Below are 16,161 nucleotides of genomic sequence, written 5' to 3'. Positions count from 1 at the left end.
GTCCCTTTAAGCCACAGATAGGGGCAGGGATAGTGGCTCGCCTGTCTTAGAGAGATCCTCCACCTCACAGGAGCCACCGGCCTGCAGGGGCCGCTCTCTCTCTAGGCAGACGCGGGGGAAACGAATCCACACAGCGTTTCCCGGGCTGTCGGCATCCGTGAGCTCTGCCTCTCGTTTGCCCTCGCCAGTAGTCGATAACGAGCAGAACTCTGATTACGACTCGGACGAGCCCCTTGTCTTAGTTACTCCGGGTCACCAGGAAACTGTCAGGGGGTCATTTAAGCTGGTCAAGCGGCCTCATAGAGTATTTGTCGCCCACCCTGGGTTTAATGACACAGGAAACGGCCGGACAGGCGTTTCTTAGGCCAGAGAACGCTTGAGGAGATACCCGTTGGCCCTTGATCTCCGTAAAAAGCGGGCGGAATTCCCGACTGTAGATCCATCCGTGTTGCACTTGGCCTCAAAAGCCCTGTTGCCCGTACCTAATGGTTCCTCTATCAAGGATCCCACCGACCGTCTCATAGAGAACCTGGCTCGCTCAGTGTTTGACGCGTTGGGATCAGTCTCTCCCTTGTTCGCAGCAACTTGGGTAGCTAAGGCTATGGGCTCTTGGTCTGAATCATTAAACAGAGCCTTGCTGGGTATGGACCTGCCTTCGGAGGTAGCAAATATTGCTAATCAGATTGCATTGGCCGCAGACTACTTGATAAATGCGTCTTTGGATGCGGCTAGCTGCGCAGCGCTCGCTGCCGCAAATGCAATTTCTATTAAGAGGGGCTCTGTGGTTGAGGACTTGGTGTGCAGATCCAACCTCCAAGAAGTCCTTAAACTTCTTTACCTTATCAGAGCGGCCGCCTATTTGGGTGCCACCGGCCATTCTAGGCTGAGTGTGGCTGTATTCGCCTATTTGGTGAAAGGTTGGACCAGCTTATCTCTGACTCCATAGGGGGCAGGAGCAGGTCGCCCCAACCAGGACAGGGATCATCAAGTCTCATATAGAGCCAACCCATTGGAGAGAATGTGATCCCAACAGCCCAGATCAAGGGGACCTAGGTCCCAAGGATCTTCAGCCAAATGACTCATGGCAAGTTCCGGGCGACACCAGTACAGTTGGCGGTCGCCTACTCTGGTTTCACCATGTCTGGCTATCCGTCGTGCGTGACACATGGGTAAAGGGCTGGTACCCTCGAGGGACGAGTGAGACTTTGTCACACAGCCCCCAAGACGATTTTTTTTTTTTTTTGCTTTTTCGCCTTCCAAAATGGAATCCCGGGCACAGGCCCTGTTCAAGGCCATAGAATTGCTCCGGCAAAACGGTGGTCATCCCCGTACCTGAAGGAGAAAGTTGTCAGGGTTTCTCTTCCAACCTGTTCACGGCCCCCGAAAGGAGTGGGGCTGTCACGCCCATTCTGGACCTTTAAGCTTCTGAACAGTTTTGTCAGGGTCAGACCTTTCCGGATGGAGCCTCTCCGCTCGGTCATAGCTGCCATAGAACAGGGAATATTTGGCCTCTATCGACATCAGAAATTTCTACGCTTCGCTATCAACGGCCTACACTTGCAGCTTCGCAGCTTTCCCCTTCGGGCTACCTACCACCCCCGGAGTGTTCACAGGGGTCAGGGCAGTCGTCATAGCCATCCTGCACTCCCGGGGCATAGTCGTCTTGCCTCATTTGGACAACCTCTTGATCAGGGGCCCTTCATATCGTGCATGCGAGGAGAGCGTCAACGCTAGATACTCTTGCCTGCTTGGGGTGGTTGGTCAACCTGAAGAAATCATCCCCGGTCCCAGCTCAGAGGAGTTCCCTTTTAAGGATGATCTTCGGCACCTCCCGAGGGTTGGTAATCCTCCCTCGAGACAAGGCCCTAGCTCTTCGGCAAGGAGTCCAGATACTTCGCCAGCCAGTCCCTCACACCATTCATCTTTGCATGAGGGTCTTAGGGAAGAGAGTGGCAGCAATGGGAGCAACTCCTTTTGTCCAAACTCCATCTTCTCCCCTTCAGCACGCCCTCTTGGCATCATGGGACAAGAACCCGTTCTCACTCGACCTCCAGTGCCGGTTGTCGAGGGAGGTCAGACAGGCACTTGGATGGAGGACAGTCAGTTCCTCCCGTCTTCAGGGGAAACCCTTTCCCCCGGACTAGGGGTTGGTGGTCACAACCTACGCCGGTCTCCTCGGCTACAGAGCAGTTTTTTTCACCATCACGCGACCCAGGGACGGTGGTCGCCGCAGGGGGCACGCATCCCAATCAACTTGTTAGAGATTCGAACAATCCGGCTGGCTTCGCAACGTTTTCATTATCCTCTAGCAGGCCTCCCCGTCCGGATTCAAACATAAATCACCAGGGAAGCACCCGCAGCAGAGCAGCCATGCACGAGGTGAGGCACATCCCTCAGTGGGCCGAGAGGAACCACTCGGTGATCTCGGCCGTCCACATTCCGGTCGTAGAGAGCCGGGCGGCAGACTTCCTCAGCCAGCAGGGTCTTGTGTCCAGGGAATGGTCACTACACCCCGAGATTTTCCGGCAAATATGCCGATGTTGGTGCCCGCCGTACGTGGACCTGACGGCCTCCGGGGTAGGCGCCAAGGTGGTCGCGTTGGTCGCCTCCGTCCAGGGACCCGCAGGCAATCGCCGGGAATGCGTTGGTTCTGCCATGGAACCAGTATTCGCCTCCTATACCTATTTCCCCCGCTGCCGCTACTCCCAAGGAGCATCAAGAGGATCAAGGCAGAAGGAGGTTCCAGTGGTGCTACTGGCCCCAGATTGACCTCGGCGGGCGTACTACGCAAACCTGGTGCAGCTACTCGCTGACGTTCCCTGGCGACTGCGAGAGCGCCCAGACCTACCTTCCCAGGTCCAGATCTACCACCCGAACCCAGGGGCCCTGTGTTTGACGGCTTAGCCGTTGAATCTTGGGATTCTGACCTAGGCTGGGTTCGGACGCAATGTGGTTACTACAATGGTTAGTGCCTGGAAGCCCGCCTCGGCACATATTTTCCACCACACCTGGAGGAAAGTCTTTTCATGGTGTCAGGACCACGGTCGTTCTCCACTGAGATTCTCTATTCCCAACATTTTGGCTCCAAGTTCCCTTAGGAGACTGATATCTGCCTTATTCGTCCTGTTTCAGTGCAGAATTGCTACCAGTCTGCAGGCATAGACCTTCAGCCAGGGGGTCTCACACTTGGTACCCCCTATAGGACCCCCTCGGGACACCTGGGACCTTAACCTGGTCCTAAGCATTCTGCAGGGAGCTATATTCAAGCTACTACAAGAGGTCTCTGCGACATACGTTCCCTGGAAGGTGGTGGTCCTCGTGGCGATAACATCAATCAGGCGGGTCCCGGAGCTGGCAGCTCTATCTTGCGGAGCTCCGTTCCTGATAGCTCACAAGGAGAAGGTGGTTCTTAGGCCAGCTCCCCCTTTTCTGCTGAAGGTAGTTTCCTCATTTCGTTTTATTGAGGATATTGCCTTGTCCTCCTCTTTCCCGGCACCAGTACACTGGGTGGAAAAGGTTCTTCATATGTTAAATCTGGGGAGAGCTCCCAGGAGGTATGTGTCACGGACGGCATCCTTTCATCGGACAGACACGCTGTTCGTGCTCCCCAAGGGTCGCAGGAAGGGACTTGCTGCCTCAAGAGCGACCATAGCCAGGTGGATTCGGCGGACGATTCAGGAATCCTACCACACCGGAGGCGCAGCTGTGCCAGCAGAGATCAGAGCGCACTCAATTCGACCTGTGGGTGCCTCTTGGGCTCTTCGGCACCAGGCATCGACGGAGCAGGTATGCAAGGCAGGAACCTGGTCCAGCCGGCACACATTCTCCAAACATTACAAATGTCCATACGCTGGCTTCAGCAGATGCAGCCTGGGTAAAAAGATTCTCCTAGCACCAGTGGCGCACTTTTACACAGTAGGTGCGTGTAGCTTGGACCGGTGAGTCGACTCCCCACCCAGGGACTGCTTTGGGACGTCCCAGTGTCCTGTGTCCCCCAATGAGGCGAAGGAGAAACCTGGATTTTTGTGATCACTCGCCGTAAAATTCTTTTCTCCGAGATGATCATTGGGGGACACAGCACCTACCCTGTTAGCCAATTGGCTCCTTTTTGTTTATTAATAGGTATTTATGATACCAGGTGGGTTGTTTATTTGAAGAGCATTATGAAAAAGTCTGATTTTTAAGTAGTTTCCTTTGGGTATAGGGTTTTCTAGACAGGTTGATACCTGCATTGAGGCTGATTTTGTCTTGTAGATCTCCTACTGCTTTTGCACCAAACTGGTTCCGCCTGCAATCGAGGCGAGGGTGTATACGGCAGAGGAGGTGCTAACTTTTTTTCATTCACTTAGTGTCAGCCTCCTGGCGGCAGTAGCATACACCCACAGTACCTGTGTCCCCCAATGAGCGTCTCGGAGAAAAGGATTTTACGGTGAGTTTTCACAAAAATCCATGTTTTCTCTTAATATTATAAGTAATAGAATATAATAAAATGAACTGTTAAATCTACAGTGGCATGTAAAAGTTTGTGCACCCCTGGTCAAAATTACTGTTGTGAACAGGTAAGCAAGTCAAAGATGAAATTATCTCTAAAAGGGCTTTTCTGTATAATTTGTGTGTGTCTGGGATCAAATAGAAGTGGAAATTCAGCTCACCCTTACGTTGATTCTCACAAATTGTGAGGTAGTCCTGACTGAGCATGGAACAACGTCTCTGCTTGACGTGGAAAACTTGCACAAAGCAACAAAAGGGATAAGTTGAAGTCTAAGAACACCTTGTGTGTTCGAAACGCGTACAGTTGTCTTTGCGGGCACTCTTCCTCTGGTGTTACTGGTTTATTGTCCAGCAGCTTCGTTTGTTTTTTTTCATCTTTTAACCTATTAATAAAGATTTATGGATCTTATCCCTGGAGCTGGATACTTTTGTTACTTTGTGTATCTAGGATGCAGAATTCTGACTGTTTTAATATACTTTGTCAGCATTCTGCAAGATGTCCTAGATGGCACACCTAGTCATGTGAGCAGCTCTCTCCAAATTCGAGATGGGCTGCTCACATCCAGACAAGAGTTTTCCTGTCTGGCAGAGACTGGTGTAACTGCCCCAAAGTCTCTGCCAGACCCCCTCCTGCTCCAGCCTTCCTGTCCAGCACAGTGTGAGGCAGCAGGGGAAGGACTCAGCTGATTGGAGGAACCAGGAAGGAAAAAGCTTATACATAGGGAGTATAATCTGTGCTATGTGTATTCATCCCTCCATCTATCCATGTGATGTGGGGACATGTGAAGCTCCATCACCACTGTGGATGTGATGTGGAGACATGTGACGCTCTATCACCACTGTGGATGTGATGTGGAGACATGTGACGCTCTATCACCACTGTGGATGTGATGTGGAGACATGTGACGCTCTATCACCACTGAGGATGTGATGTGGGAGACATGTGACGCTCTATCACCACTGTGGATGTGATGTGGAGACATGTGAAGCTCTATCACCACTGAGGATGTGATGTGGGAGACATGTGAAGCTCTATCACCACTGAGGATGTGATATGAAGATGTGCAGTTCTACCCCCACTGTGGATGTGATGTGGGAGACATGTGAATCTCTATCACCACTGTGGATGTGATGTGGGAGACATGTGATGCTCTATCACCACTGTGGATGTGATGTGGAGACATGTGAATCTCTATCATCACTGTGGATGTGATGTGGAGACATGTGACGCTCTATCACCACTGTGGATGTGAAGTGGAGACATGTGAAGCTCTATCACCACTGTGGATGTGATGTGGAGACATGTGAAGTTCTATCACCACTGTGGATGTGATGTGGGGGACATGTGAAGCTTTATCACCACTGTGGATGTGATGTGGAGACATGTGAAGCTCTATCACCACAGAGGATGTGATATGAAGATGTGCAGTTCTACCCCCACTGTGGATGTGATGTGGGAGACATGTGAATCTCTATCACCACTGTGGATGTGATGTGGGAGACATGTGATGCTCTATCACCACTGTGGATGTGATGTGGGAGACATGTGAATCTCTATCACCACTGTGGATGTGAAGTGGAGACATGTGAATCTCTATCACCACTGTGGATGTGATGTGGAGACATATGAAGCTCTATCATCACTGTGGATGTGATGTGGAGACATGTGAAGTTCTATCACCACTGTGGATGTGATGTGGAGACATATGAAGCTCTATCATCACTGTGGATGTGATGTGGAGACATGTGACGCTCTATCACCACTGTGGATGTGATGTGGAGACATGTGAAGCTCTATCATCACTGTGGATGTGATGTGGAGACATATGAAGCTCTATCACCACTGTGGATGTGATGTGGAGACATGTGAAGTTCTATCATCACTGTGGATGTGATGTGGAGACATATGAAGCTCTATCATCTCTGTGGATGTGATGTGGGGACATGTGAAGCTTTATCACCACTGTGGATGCGATGTGGAGACATGTGAAGTTCTATCACCACTGTGGATGTGATGTGGAGACATGTGAAGCTCTATCATCACTGTGGATGTGATGTGGAGACATGTGAAGCTCTATCATCACTGTGGATGTGATGTGGAGACATATGAAGCTCTATCACCACTGTGGATGTGATGTGGAGACATGTGAAGTTCTATCATCACTGTGGATGTGGTGTGGAGACATATGAAGCTCTATCATCTCTGTGGATGTGATGTGGGGACATGTGAAGCTTTATCACCACTGTGGATGTGATGTGGAGACATGTGACGCTCTATCACCACTGTGGATGTGATGTGGAGACATGTGAATCTCTATCATCACTGTGGATGTGATGTGGAGACATGTGACGCTCTATCACCACTGTGGATGTGAAGTGGAGACATGTGAAGCTCTATCACCACTGTGGATGTGATGTGGAGACATATGAATCTCTATCATCACTGTGGATGTGATGTGGAGACATGTGAAGTTCTATCACCACTGTGGATGTGATGTGGGGGACATGTGAAGCTTTATCACCACTGTGGATGTGATGTGGAGACATGTGAAGCTCTATCACCACAGAGGATGTGATATGAAGATGTGCAGTTCTACCCCCACTGTGGATGTGATGTGGGAGACATGTGAATCTCTATCACCACTGTGGATGTGATGTGGGAGACATGTGATGCTCTATCACCACTGTGGATGTGATGTGGGAGACATGTGAATCTCTATCACCACTGTGGATGTGAAGTGGAGACATGTGAATCTCTATCACCACTGTGGATGTGATGTGGAGACATATGAAGCTCTATCATCACTGTGGATGTGATGTGGAGACATGTGAAGTTCTATCACCACTGTGGATGTGATGTGGAGACATATGAAGCTCTATCATCACTGTGGATGTGATGTGGAGACATGTGACGCTCTATCACCACTGTGGATGTGATGTGGAGACATGTGAAGCTCTATCATCACTGTGGATGTGATGTGGAGACATATGAAGCTCTATCACCACTGTGGATGTGATGTGGAGACATGTGAAGTTCTATCATCACTGTGGATGTGATGTGGAGACATATGAAGCTCTATCATCTCTGTGGATGTGATGTGGGGACATGTGAAGCTTTATCACCACTGTGGATGCGATGTGGAGACATGTGAAGTTCTATCACAACTGTGGATGTGATGTGGAGACATGTGACGCTCTATCACCACTGTGGATGTGATGTGGAGACATGTGAAGCTCTATCATCACTGTGGATGTGATGTGGAGACATGTGAAGCTCTATCATCACTGTGGATGTGATGTGGAGACATATGAAGCTCTATCACCACTGTGGATGTGATGTGGAGACATGTGAAGTTCTATCATCACTGTGGATGTGGTGTGGAGACATATGAAGCTCTATCATCTCTGTGGATGTGATGTGGGGACATGTGAAGCTTTATCACCACTGTGGATGTGATGTGGAGACATGTGACGCTCTATCACCACTGTGGATGTGATGTGGAGACATGTGAAGCTCTATCATCACTGTGGATGTGATGTGGAGACATATGAAGCTCTATCACCACTGTGGATGTCATGTGGAGACATATAAAGGTCTATCACCACTGTGGATGTGTGTGGAGTGTAGGGATTGTGCTGCTTTCCACAGATACAAGACACTAATCTGGAGTGATGACAGAGGTCAGCGCAGGGGCAGATACTGACAGTCAATGAGTGTGCAGTGCTGGACACTGAGGGTGGGTGGTGTCAGCTCTGGCCATTAAGGGTAGATAATAAAGCTACCAAATTTGGTAGAACCGCAGGTAAACAAAGTGCTGCAGGGAGTGAAGGGACATTCAGGAGAAACAAAAGGCAAAATGTACAGGGGAGTTATCGCAATGCAGCACACATTAGCTTACCCAAAAAAAAGGATTTTGGGGTCTGACAACCTCTTTAAAAATGGCACATTTCCTTTTTATTTTAGGCAGAAAAAATATATTTTCCTATTTTATGTTTTTAAATTACAAAAAGGAAACTGTTTTTATTTTACACTAAATATGCAGTATTTGAGACGAGTTTATCAAAGTAATGGACTCCCCCTTTAATGTTTCCTCCTCCTTTATCTAGGCAAACCAAAATGTATCTTCAACAGCAGAAGACCAGCCGCAGGTAGCGACAAATGAGACGCCAGAAGATGAGGACGAGGTAGTGCGCTTTAGCTTTTATAGCTATGTTTGCCGGCCAAAATTACGTTGTGACTTTGCATAGAGGGAGAAGGGGGCCGCGGGCATGTGAGTGATGTCAACCAAACTGCATAACTCCCCTTCACTCTCCTATTCCTAGTCCATGGACGCCGAAGAGCTACTGGTGCCTGGAAGAAGGAGAGCCTCCCTCTCTGATATCGGCAGCCTGAATGACATTGAATCCTTGTCTGTGCGTCAGCTAAAGGAGATTTTAGCCAGAAACTTTGTAAATTACAAGGGCTGCTGTGAAAAGTGGGAATTGATGGAGCGAGTAACCAGATTATATCATGACCAGAAAGATCTTCAGCAGAAAGGTACAACTAAGCTTAAATATCAACTTGGTTTTCATTTGCTGCCATTTAAGGGGTTCTAGGAGATTGGATAAACGTGACTGCCTTTTTGCAAGAAACAGTGGCACTCTTTTCTTTGGACTGTATTTGAAATTGCAGCTAAGGTCCAATTCATTGATCACTGTTTTTTCTACAAACGCTGTGTAGCTCAACCAAATGAATGAATATAATAAACTTCCTAATATAGCTTATCTCAGAGCAATATACTTCTTTATCAACTTATCAGCCACTTCTTCTAAAGGCCCTTTTACATTTAGCGATGCACCAGCGATCCAACCAGCGATCCGACCCGGTCAGGATCGCTGGTGCATCGCTAAATGATCGCTAGTGAGCTGTCACACAGGTAGACCTCACAGCGATGCAGCAGCGACGCAGCACACGATACTTACCATTCACACACAGCTATCCTGCGTCCTCCCGCCCGCCTCCACGCGTCGCTGGACGTCACAGCAGGAAGCCCAGCAGGAAGCTCCCGACGAGAAATGGAGCTGGACATTCTCGCGCGATCAGCGATGGACAGCGGGGGAGCCGGTCGGAGGTAAGTATCACACATAGCGATATCGCTAGCAATATCGCTATAACGTCACAAAACCAGTGACGTTTTAGCGATATTGCTAGCGATATTGCTTAGTGTAAAACCCCCTTAAGTCCCTTGCTTCCTAAAACTCCTCATTCATCTTGGTCCAAAAAAGGATGGAATGTCCCCTCACTGAGGGATCAGATTACAGCTGCCTGTTGAGTGGAGAAAGGGGGGAGGAGGTGCAGACTGAGAAGCAGGGTGAAAGAGGCACATGTTGGTCTTCCTGCTGCTTTCTAGTAAGTGCTTATTCAAAGTGCTGGATTCACAGCTACACTACTTAGTACTGCTGTATAATGTAATCCATGCTACTGCTGCTTCTGAACAAGTCCTACTTAGTGACAGGAGAGCAGAAATCACTCATGACTGTGTGTGGGAGATATTACCGCAGTCAATCTCAACTCAATATTTCAGCGATAGCTGACATTTGAGATAAATTTACAGGAGAACTGTTGAAAAATGTGTGATTCAAGTCCTATAAAATATTGTTATTCCTCATGTGCACACACATGAAAAATTATTCTTAAGTTACCTGAAATGACAGGCCCACTTTAAAGGGAATCTGTCAACCGGTATGTACAACCCCACCTGAGAGCAGCATGAAGTTGCAGCAGAGACCCAGGCGTGTCACATACTGGGTTATGTGTACTATTTTTTATAAAATCTGTTTTATTTGCTGTGAATCAAACAGTTATCTGAATCCTCAGTTCTGTATGAATTCACCAACACCACTGATTGGCAGCTTTCTGTGTACACTGCATAGGCAAAAAGCTGCCAATCAATGTTGGAGGTGCAGTTGTACAGAGCTCATAATTATGGATGACTACATGGCAGCAGGTTTATTGGTCCTCTAGTGATTTACTGCTGATCAAAACTGATTTTATCAAAAGTACAACAAGCAGTCAAGTAAGTGACACATTGCTGGAATTGGGGTTCTTGTCTCTACATTGTATTGCTTTCAGATTGTGGCAAAAACCTCGTGATTCCTTTCAAGTGACGGGCTGACCTAGACACAACTTTGGACAAAAATGAGTGTTTCTCTAAGAAATTAACTAATGTGGTTTGCAAAAGTACTCACCCCCTTGGCATTTTTCTATTTTAATACCTCACAACCTAGAATTTTCACTTTTTTTTTTTTTTGAGGGTTTGCATCAACAAATAAAACAGATACCCCAATCTCTGCGCCTGGGAACTTTGTAGTTTTGGTGGATGGCCCTCTCTTGGCAGGTTTGTTGTGGTTCCACAGTCTTCCCATTTGATGATAATGGATGTGACGGTGCTCCGGGGGATCAACAGAGACTGGGATTTTTTTTATAACCCAACCCTGACTTGTACTTCTCAACAACTTGTTTGGAGATCTCCTTGGTCTTCATGGTGTTTGGTTAGTGGGGCCTCTTGCTTAATGGTTTTGCAGCCTATGTGGCCTATCTAGAAAAGGTAAAGTGTATATACTGTCAGACCATGTGACACTTAGATTGCACACTGGTGGGCATCCTTTCACTAACTATGAGACTTCATCACAAAAGGGGTGAATACATATGCACATGCCAATTTTTAGTTATTTGATCCCATAAATTTAATCTATGCTTATACTTTTCTCCCTTCACCAACTTAGACTATTTAGCGCTGATGCATCACACACAAATTGATTAGAAAAATATTTAAACACTGGTTGTAATGTAACAGAATAGGTAAAAAAAGCCAAAGGGGTGAATATTATTGCAAGCCACTGTAGGATTATCTAATCTCCTACAACCTTTTTAACTAGACGAGCCGTTAAAATGGCCACAAATCTCTGTGTAGCTATTCTGTTTACATATTTCGTGCAACAAGAGCTTTACTCATCGTAAATTTCTTTGCAATGGCCGTGGTGCTCAATCACATGGTGTTATAGTTTTTTTGATTTTGGCACAATATCTACTTTTCTGTTATTTCATTGGTTTGTATGAGCCATACAGTAATTTTCCCACTATTCTCTTACAATGGGAGCATGTCATGAGTCCTATTGCTAATTATTGAGCTCATCTGCTCTTCAGAACTGTAAATTGTGCATTGAATTATGAAATTATGACGTGTCCTAATTTTAGCATTATGCTAATAGTGTACTATTTGTGTTTTCTTTTTTATCTTTACAGCTAGCATGGGAGAAGAAGGTAAGACCCTGGCCACGCCTGACCTGCAGCGCCATTGTCACCCTTTGATCTAACCCTGTATACCTTAGTGAAAAGGATTAGACAACTGAGTGTCATGGATAGCTGGATTATATAGCGGATGCTCAGGTGCCGCGCCGCCTGGACTCTGCTTGTAGGTCATTCTCAGGAATGTATTTCAGGAAGATTAAAAGGACAGAAAGAGATTAGCCTAAAAATAATCTTTCAAACGGTTTATATAGTCATGTTGCTTTTGGAAAAATGTAATCCACATATTTTAGGCGGGGTTCAGTCAGCCATATTGGAAATCAGGCCATCAGCCATATTGGAAATCAGGCCAGTCACATCCGCATTGCTAACGGGTGTCAGAGCTGCCTTTTTGTATTGCATGTATTACTCAGTCTGCTTGGAAAATCGACCACATACAGGGGATATAATGTGGTTGTCTGCTATCCATGTACGGACCATGGCGCACACTGACCGATTAAACGCTCATCTGAACGAGCTCTTGCTTACACAATCTGTGGCACCTTGACTTTAAAAAAAATGCTGTTGTCATTCATATGCAAATTAACTAAGTGCTCTGGGAGTGTCAAAGCACTTCCCCAGCCTTTGCCTCCTTGGCTCTTTCCCACCTTGTCCCATTGTCCTCTCCTTGATTGACAGCTCACTGAATGTGCATTCTAGCCTACTATAATTTAGCGTCATGATGGTGATGTTCATCACCCTGACCACTTTTGCAATTGCTATCATGATTACGGAGAGCAAAGCATCGGGAAAGTCTCTTTGAAGACGGTAAATTGAAATAGATTTATGTTTTAAGTTTTCATATATTTGTGGCTTGGGACTATTCCAGCTTTTCTGCCACATTAGGTGAAAATTGAAACGTTGCTACCACATCCAAATGTCCAAAATAACCCCTTCTTGAAGCGGTGAGGTGAACTGCATAGCGTATCATCGAATATTTTTCAGATGATGCGCTGTTCAAGCCACCTGGCTACTGCACCCCATTGCTGGCCGCAGTGGTTGTGTTGGGCAACAGTGATGGGATCTCATTTGGTTCCGAATGAATCCAGGCAGTGACAGCAGTTGTGTATCATTGATTTTAGTGAATCAAAGCCCCGGGCAGCTTTTTCCCTAGAATTCTTATCAGCAGCCAATATTAGAGGATGATTTTACTTCTGTAACACACTGGTGACATCTGAAGGTCCATGTTATGTTTGTAGGGGCTGATATTTGCAGACGATGCAAAGCTAGGAGGGATAGCTAACACTAGAGAAGACCGAGAAAGGATTCTGAAGGATCTAGATAAGCTTGAACAATGGGCAGCAACTAATAGAATATTTAACAGGGAGAAATGCACAATTCTACATCTGGGGAAAAAAAAAATATATAGAGTGGGAGGAATAGAACTAAGCAACATTAAGTGTGAAAAAGACTTGGGTATACTAATAGATCACAGGCTGCACATGAGTCAACAGTGTGATGCAGCAACAAAAAAGGCAAACATAGTTCTGGGATATATTAACGCATACAGTCTAGATCACGTGAAGTAATTATCCCCCTCTACTCCTCCTTGGTCAGACATCATCTGGAATATTGTGTCCAGTTCTGTGCACCACATTTTAAAAAGACATCAACAAACTGGAGCAAGTTGAGAGCAGAGCAACCAGAATGGTGACCGGTCTGCAAACTATGACCTATGAGGAACGGTTGTAGGATTTGAGGATGTTTAGCTTGCAAAAAAAGAATGCTAAGAGGAGACTTAGTAGCTACAAACATCTGAAGAGATGTCACAATGTAGAGGGATCATCCTTACTCTCATTTGCACATGATAACCCAAGAAGCAATGGAATGAAACTAAAAGGGAGAAGATACAAATTAAATATCAGAAAAAACTTTTTGAGGGTGATCAATGAGTGGAACAGTCTGCCACGAGAGGTGGTGAGTTCTCCTTCAATGAAAGTCTTCAGAGGCTGGACAGACCTCTATCTGAGATGATTTAGTGAATTCTGCACTGAGCAGGGGGTTGGACACACTGGCCATGGAGCTCCCTTCCAACTCTTAATTTTATGATTCTATATTATTTCATTAGGGGCTACTAATAAACCCCTCCAGAAATCATATTAGCCCTTACTACTGAATTCACATCAGCATTATAGAATCGTGGGGTAGGTAAAGCATTGCAGTAATCATCTATCACCTTCAACCCCGGTAGTAGTAGTTAATAATTAATCACTTCCCCCAGTTTACAATCGCATATTACCTTTCTGTAATTATCTCCATCCTACACTCCGTTGTGCAATAAACACACACCTGGTACATCCAGTCATGGCCAAAAGTGTTCGCACCATTGAATTTGTTCCAGAAAAATCTCTCACAACATTATTGCAATTACATATATTTTGTTATACACATGTTTATTTCCTTTCTGTGTATTGGAATAAAGCTACTGCACACTAGTGTTTGCCGAAAATGGAATGAGGCCTAAAAAAAAACACTGTACATGCCTACTGTCAAATATGGTGGAGGTTTAAAGATGTTTTGGGGTTGTTTTGATGCCTCTGGCACTGGGTGCCTTGATTGTGTGCAAGGCATCATGAAATCTGAAGATTATCAACAGATTTTGAGTCAAAGTGTAGTACTAGCCCAGTGTCAGAAAGCTGGGTTTGTGTCATAGGTCTTCCAGCAGGACAATAATGCCAAACATACTTCAGGAAGCACTCAAAAGTGGATGGAAACAAAGCGCTGGGGAGTTCTGAAATGGTCTGCATGAGTCCGGATCTGAATTCCATTGAACTCCTGTGGAGAGATCTTAAAATTGTTGTTGGGAGAAGGGATCTATCTAACATGAGAGACCTGGAGCAGGTTGCTAAAGAAGAGTGGACCAAAATTCCAGTTGAGAGGTGTAAGAAGCTTGTTGATCGTTATAGGAAGCCGTTGATTGCATTTATTCCAAAGGATGTGCAACCAAATACTAAGTTGAGGGTAGCAACAATTTTATTCTGCCCAATTTTGGGATTTTGTGTGACATTATGTCCAGTTTCCCTCTTTTTCCAATACACACAAAGAAAATAAACGTGTAACTGCAATAATTTTTTGGGAGAAATACTTAATTTTAAGGAACAATTTCAAGGGTTCCAACAATCTCAGGCGCTGCATCAGTCACATCTATAAATATGATAATCTATACATTACAAAGGCTTATATACATAGCTCACACAGATACAGGCAGATATAAAATCTGCAAATATACATAACACATGCATACACAACGACATTATTGTGATGCACTTGTTCAGATTTATTTTTTGCTTAGTCATTCATAGATGTAATAGCTATAACTTTTTTTTTATTATTTTTACATGAACTTCACTATATAAGTTTTTTTAAATTCCATTTTGCTAAACACACATGCATTTGTGTCTAATGGCTAATAAAAAAACAAAATAAAACCACACCTTATGTCATTTACCTATGAACATAAAAATAATCTTACTGTATTGTATGGGTTGTGGCGATTACATGGACATGTTGTTTTTTTTTTTTTTTTTAAATTATCTTCATATGAAAAAGTCTGACTTTTTTACCTCTAATATGCAAGGATACCTAATATAGAGGTATATAGAGATGTACTGGTATATTGAGATACATCTTTATGTACCAGTACAATATACCTGTAAAGAATAAGAATACTGTTTAGATATTTATAGAGAAAATTCTCCTAGTGACTTAATGCTAAAGCTGCTGCATGCCATGGGGTCAGAGGTTGTGGGTTTGATCACGGGAATACCACACTTCAAGAAAATCAAATAAATAACTACAGTATATATGAATGTACAGTGCCTACAAGTAGTATTCAACCCCCTGCAGATTTAGCAGGTTTACACATTCGGAATTAACTTGGCATTGTGACATTTGGACTGTAGATCAGCCTGGAAGTGTGAAATGCACTGCAGCAAAAAAGAATGTTATTTCTTTGTTTAATTTTTTTTTAAATTGTGAAAAGTTTATTCAGAGGGTCATTTATTATTCAACCCCTCAAACCACCAGAATTCTGTTTGGTTCCCCTAAAGTATTAAGAAGTATTTCAGGCACAAAGAACAATGAGCTTCACATGTTTGGATTAATTATCTCTTTTTCCAGCCTTTTCTGACTATTTAAGACCCTCCCCAAACTTGTAAACAGCACTCATACATGGTCAACATGGGAAAGACAAAGGAGCATTCCAAGGCCATCAGAGACAAGATCGTGGAGGGTCACAAGGCTGGCAAGGGGTACAAAACCCTTTCCAAGGAGTTGGGCCTACCTGTCTGCACTGTTGGGAGCATCATCCGGAAGTGGAAGGCTTATGGAACTACTGTTAGCCT

At 45.4% G+C, this 16,161-nt stretch overlaps 1 protein-coding gene across 2 annotated transcripts in view; it reads left to right on the top strand.

Annotated features, from left to right (window-relative positions):
* RFFL (ring finger and FYVE like domain containing E3 ubiquitin protein ligase) overlaps nt 1-16,161 on the top strand; it is a 92,554-nt gene that overhangs the window by 71,359 nt on the left and 5,034 nt on the right. For both annotated transcript variants that reach the window (XM_073558939.1, XM_073558938.1), the window contains exons 4-6: nt 8,599-8,676; nt 8,815-9,028; nt 11,777-11,794. In XM_073558939.1, coding sequence (XP_073415040.1) covers nt 8,599-8,676; nt 8,815-9,028; nt 11,777-11,794 — 310 coding nt within the window. The remainder of the gene's footprint in view (nt 1-8,598; nt 8,677-8,814; nt 9,029-11,776; nt 11,795-16,161) is intronic.

The sequence above is a fragment of the Dendrobates tinctorius genome, unplaced genomic scaffold (genome assembly GCF_039654945.1).
Source record: "Dendrobates tinctorius isolate UK_male_01 unplaced genomic scaffold, ASM3965494v1 ptg000263l, whole genome shotgun sequence".
Taxonomy (NCBI): Eukaryota; Metazoa; Chordata; class Amphibia; order Anura; family Dendrobatidae; genus Dendrobates; species Dendrobates tinctorius.
This window is presented reverse-complemented; position numbering and strand designations above follow the sequence as displayed.